Source organism: Pteropus vampyrus, unplaced genomic scaffold (assembly GCF_000151845.1).
Source record: "Pteropus vampyrus isolate Shadow unplaced genomic scaffold, Pvam_2.0 Scaffold272, whole genome shotgun sequence".
NCBI lineage: Eukaryota > Metazoa > Chordata > Mammalia > Chiroptera > Pteropodidae > Pteropus > Pteropus vampyrus.
In genome coordinates, this window is record NW_011889053.1 from 1,086,972 (window position 1) to 1,091,498 (window position 4,527).

At 42.2% G+C, this 4,527-nt stretch overlaps 1 protein-coding gene across 1 annotated transcript in view; it reads right to left on the minus strand.

Annotated features, from left to right (window-relative positions):
• The window catches only part of PARP4 (poly(ADP-ribose) polymerase family member 4), a 67,409-nt gene that overhangs the window by 42,679 nt on the left and 20,203 nt on the right, over nucleotides 1-4,527 (minus strand). The window contains exons 11-12 of the mRNA XM_011375489.2: nucleotides 2,843-2,980; nucleotides 610-705 (exon numbers count right to left, since the gene is read on the minus strand). Of these exons, the coding sequence (XP_011373791.1) occupies nucleotides 610-705; nucleotides 2,843-2,980 (234 nt within the window). The remainder of the gene's footprint in view (nucleotides 1-609; nucleotides 706-2,842; nucleotides 2,981-4,527) is intronic.

Consider the following 4,527-nt stretch of genomic DNA (forward strand, 5'->3'; position numbering starts at 1 on the left):
TCCATGAGTCTGTATCCTTTCCATAAAAATGATGTGATAACACCAAGTGTGAGGTTTATGGACAATGTACAGACAATGAAGCACTTAGCCTGGTGCTCGGCACAGGGCAGGTGTGCAATTCACTGCGGCTATCACGAGGACAGATTTAAATATTAACAAGGAGATTGAAGATGAAATGTTATGTACACGAGATAAACTGTTGAGAAGAGAGGCCATGTGCTGGAGAAGTCAAGATTACTGGCTCTGGAGAAAGACAAATGCTGTGTAACCTTGGACAAGACACCCTCGGCCATCCCTCAGTGTTCTTCTCTGTGACATGAGGGTACCAGCAGGATTGGCCGCAGGAGCGTGGTAAGGATTAAGTGGGTGTGGATACGTAAAAGGTCTCAGGACAGTAAAATCACCAACTGGATTACAAACACCACTTTCCAAACATCCACCGCGAAACTCACGCTTCTACAGCCTGTGGAGAAATCGGCTGCTTACAGTACTTGTTTCTGGGGTGAGAGACACCTCAGCAAGAAAAGATAGAGGAAAACAGAGCGAGTACTTGGTGACGACTGCCTGCAGCGGGCGTGAGCGACGTGGCTTGGGATATGACACACTAACCTGAGTGAATCGCTGAAGTAGATCCCGCTCCCCAGGTTTCCAACATCTGTTCTTGTCACGCCGCGATCTTCGACCACTTTGGGCAAAAGCAACCCGCTGAAAAGAAACGAGTTATGAGGTTTACGATGAAAGAGGATGTTCTATGACAGCCTTACGAACCTAGGAGAGACAGATGCTACTTAAGGGTGTTATGCTAAGTGAAGTAAGCCAGACACAGAAAGACAAATACCCTACCTGTAAGTGGAATCTTGACAAGTCGAGTTCATGGAACCAGAGAGGAGAGTGGAGCAGTGGTTTCCAGGGGTGGGGGGTGGGAAAATAGGGAGAAGCTGGGCAAAGGGTACACGCTTTCAGTTCTAAGATGAATGAATTGTGGAGATCTAATATACCGCATGGGATAATAGCTAATAATACTGTACTGTGTACTCGAAATTGGCTAAGAGAGTAGATCTTGTGTTCTCACCACAAGGCAAAAAAAGGGACTAGGTGAGATGACGGATGTGCTAATTAACCTATTATGGTGATCACCCTGCATATCTTTAAAAATCACACTGTACGGCCTAAATCTATGTAGCTTTTATTGGTCGATAATACCACAATAAAGTTGGAGAAAATAAACACACTAATTAAAAGACAATAGATAGATAGATAGATAGATAGATGATAGATAGATAGATGATAGATAGATAGATAGATAGATAGATAGATAGATAGATAGATAGATAGATAAACAGACAAAGTAGGTAGGTAGGTAGGTAGATAGATAGCACAAAATGAAAAGGAAAATGCGTTTCAAAGTAACCTCACAGAAGGAATTCCAGGTGTCAGGAGAATGACCCAGGCTGCGGCCTGCTTCTTGTCACCCCCTGACCAGTCCTGGGCTGCGGGCCGGCCATTTGTCCGGCCCCCAGGGCTCTGTCTCCTTCCGGCCCGGGCCCCTTGCTCAGCAGGACAATGTTTAAGCTTGACACTGAATACCCTTCTCCCCTGATCAAGAACGAACTAGAGCATTCAGAGAGCTCTGCAGCCAATGTTCAACCCCAGCTCTCTTTGGGCAGGTCAAGGAGACAGCGGCCTTTATGGTACAAATTGCTAGTTGAGTTTATGTTACGAGGTGGAATTAATTTTGTAAAATGGCTTTTGACTTTTAGTTCTATTAGGCCATTCCCACTCTAAGATTATTGTTTTTAATCTATTTTTCATTTAGTATCTTTACAAGTTTTATTTTTAATATTTAAATCTCTGCTCCATGAAGAGTTTATTTAAGTGTGAGAAGCAAGGCAGGGGTCCAATTTTATATTTTTCCAGATATTTATCCAATATGTAGTACTGAAAAATAATCTTTCTTCCACAGAGATAAAAGCTATTGTTATACATACTAAATCCTCTACTTTTGCATTTGTGTATTTTCTATTCTATTCATTCATCTATTTATATACCACCTCACTGTTTTAATATAGCTTTACAGTATATTTTTAATGTCTCACTGGTTAATCTTCCCTTATTACGCTTCTTTTTTAGAATGGTCTTGGTAATGTCAAATTAAAAAAACTATGTGCTGCAGAATTAGCTTTTTATATCTTTAAAAAAACCTCAGTGGTACTTTTACTGTGATACCACTAAATTTACAGGTTAATTCAGGGAAAACTGGCATCCTTCTGAGTAGTGCAAGTGTCTTTTGAGTCCCCCAACAGCTCTTCAGTTTCTTCCGGATGGATCTAATATATTTCTTTTCAAATTTCTTATTAGGTATTTAATTAAAGACACAGATTTAACCCTATTTCCCCCTGCTACTCGTGACTTCAGTTTCGGCTCTAATATTAATTGGTTATCCAAACAGAAAACTACAATTATGTTCTGAACAGATAACTCACAGTATCTGGGCATTCTAATTTCTAGATCTTTCTTTTTAAATTCTAGACTATTGCTAGAGTGGATACAGAGGACTCATAAGTAAAACAGACAATCACCTTTCTTTATATGATACTGTCTTCAAGAAGCCATTCATATCCGTGCTTAAACTATATATAAAAATATATAGTTTTTTAAACTATATATAAAAATAAGTACATAATTTAAAACGTGTACTTATAATTTAAAATGTTCAGTTTTCTCTGGAATACAATTAGCTGGCTGATTTTAACTAAAGAGACCCATGCGGTACAGAAAAGAGATATGACACCTCGCATTTGTAAGGCTGAACGGTCTGGCGAGTCAAGGTGGCTCCTCTTACCGAGACAGGATTCCTACAAAGCTTCGCACGGGAGACCCGTGCAGCAAGGATGTCACGTTGCCAAGCTGGCTCAGGAACGCTGTGGTCTCGCTTGCTCGGCCAACTCTGAATATCTGCAGGATGTCCACTGGACTTTGACTGTAAGAATTAGAAGAAAAACTTGGAGATGACATAATTGAAAGCAAAATGAAAAATCATTATGAACAAACACAGAACTGCCCAAATGCCCATTATTAGGGAGCTGATACAAGAAATCATGGCACAATTCATCTTGGAAACACTACATGGCCATTAAAAATCACACTTGATAAATAAATAAGGATAGGAAGTAAAACTTATGGTAAAATATAAATTCTAAAAGGTCGCAAAAACTGCTTGCATAACACGATCCCAAGTTTTGTCAAATATATATTGTGTACACTGTACAGACTGAATGAGCTCACTCATTCATCCATGCATTCATTCAGAGAGTAGACTCTGTGCGGAGTGTTCCGCCAGGCACTGGGAGTAAAATGACACGGGCTCCAGCTTCGCAGAGCTTTCATTCTACTGAGAGAGACCAAAATCAAGGAGTTAACAAATGCCTAATTTTAAGTGCTGCCAAGGAAAACTACCATACTGAGGGAGAGGTGGTCAAGAAAGGCCTCTCTGTGGAGGTGACGCTAGAACGTGGCATTGTACAGCCCATAAGTTTAAGGTCTAACGGTTGTTATGGGAAATACGCTGGATGGGGCAGAGGTGGAAGAGCATCAGGGAGGAAGCAGCTATAGTGGTGCAGACGAGACAACGTGGTCTGCAATGAAGACAGTGGCAGCATAACTGGAAGCCAGTGGGCAGAAGACATTCTGGAGACAGATGTGACAGAGCGTGGCGACATGGGGATGAGCGGGCTAAGACAGGGAAGCACGGGAACAGGTGAGGGTTACATGAGGCCACTGAGCGTGCCCACCCAGATCCTCACTCAGGGCGTCAGGCTGGCAGCTCGACCTGAGCTGTGGTAGGGGATGGGGGTGGGGCTCGCGCCACAGAAATCAGCAGCTGTCACAAACCAGGACTCTGACTCCTAAGAGCTGGCTGACTGGCACACCATTGGGTGTGGAGAAGAATCACCAACTTGAGATATGCTCTACACCAAAGGGTTAGGAGTGAGTTATGTGATCTCTGCGTTATCCCTTGTGCTGAAATTCTGGGTGAGCTTTAATTCTCTCCATGTTTTTATATAGTTTCTAAATTTTCAGCAAAGAATATAAATTTTAGGAGAAAAAAATTAATATGAAAATGTCATCATCAGTGAAACGAAATGAATAAAATCTAATTTTTCCCGGCAGCAAACTCTCCCTGTGAGGAGGCCCACGTTCGCTGTCTGACACTTGGTGGAGTGCAAGCTCCGCAAGGGCTCGCGTGGGTCACATTGACTGGTCGAGCTACACGCCTACCCAGGTCTTAGGGACATAGCTCTTCCTTCCCTGTGACTCATGGAGGGGGCTAGTCACTTCCCTCCTGGTTCCACCGTCACTGTCTCCAGCCTCTTCTCTAGTATCAGATCCTAGCAGGGACTGAGGGGATGGTCGAAGGTCAAATCAAAAGAAACTAAAATAATCTCAGCAAGTATAAAAGCATCATCTGGATAGATCTACAGAATGGATTTTTAAAAACTGGGGTAAAATTCACATAGGATAAAACTA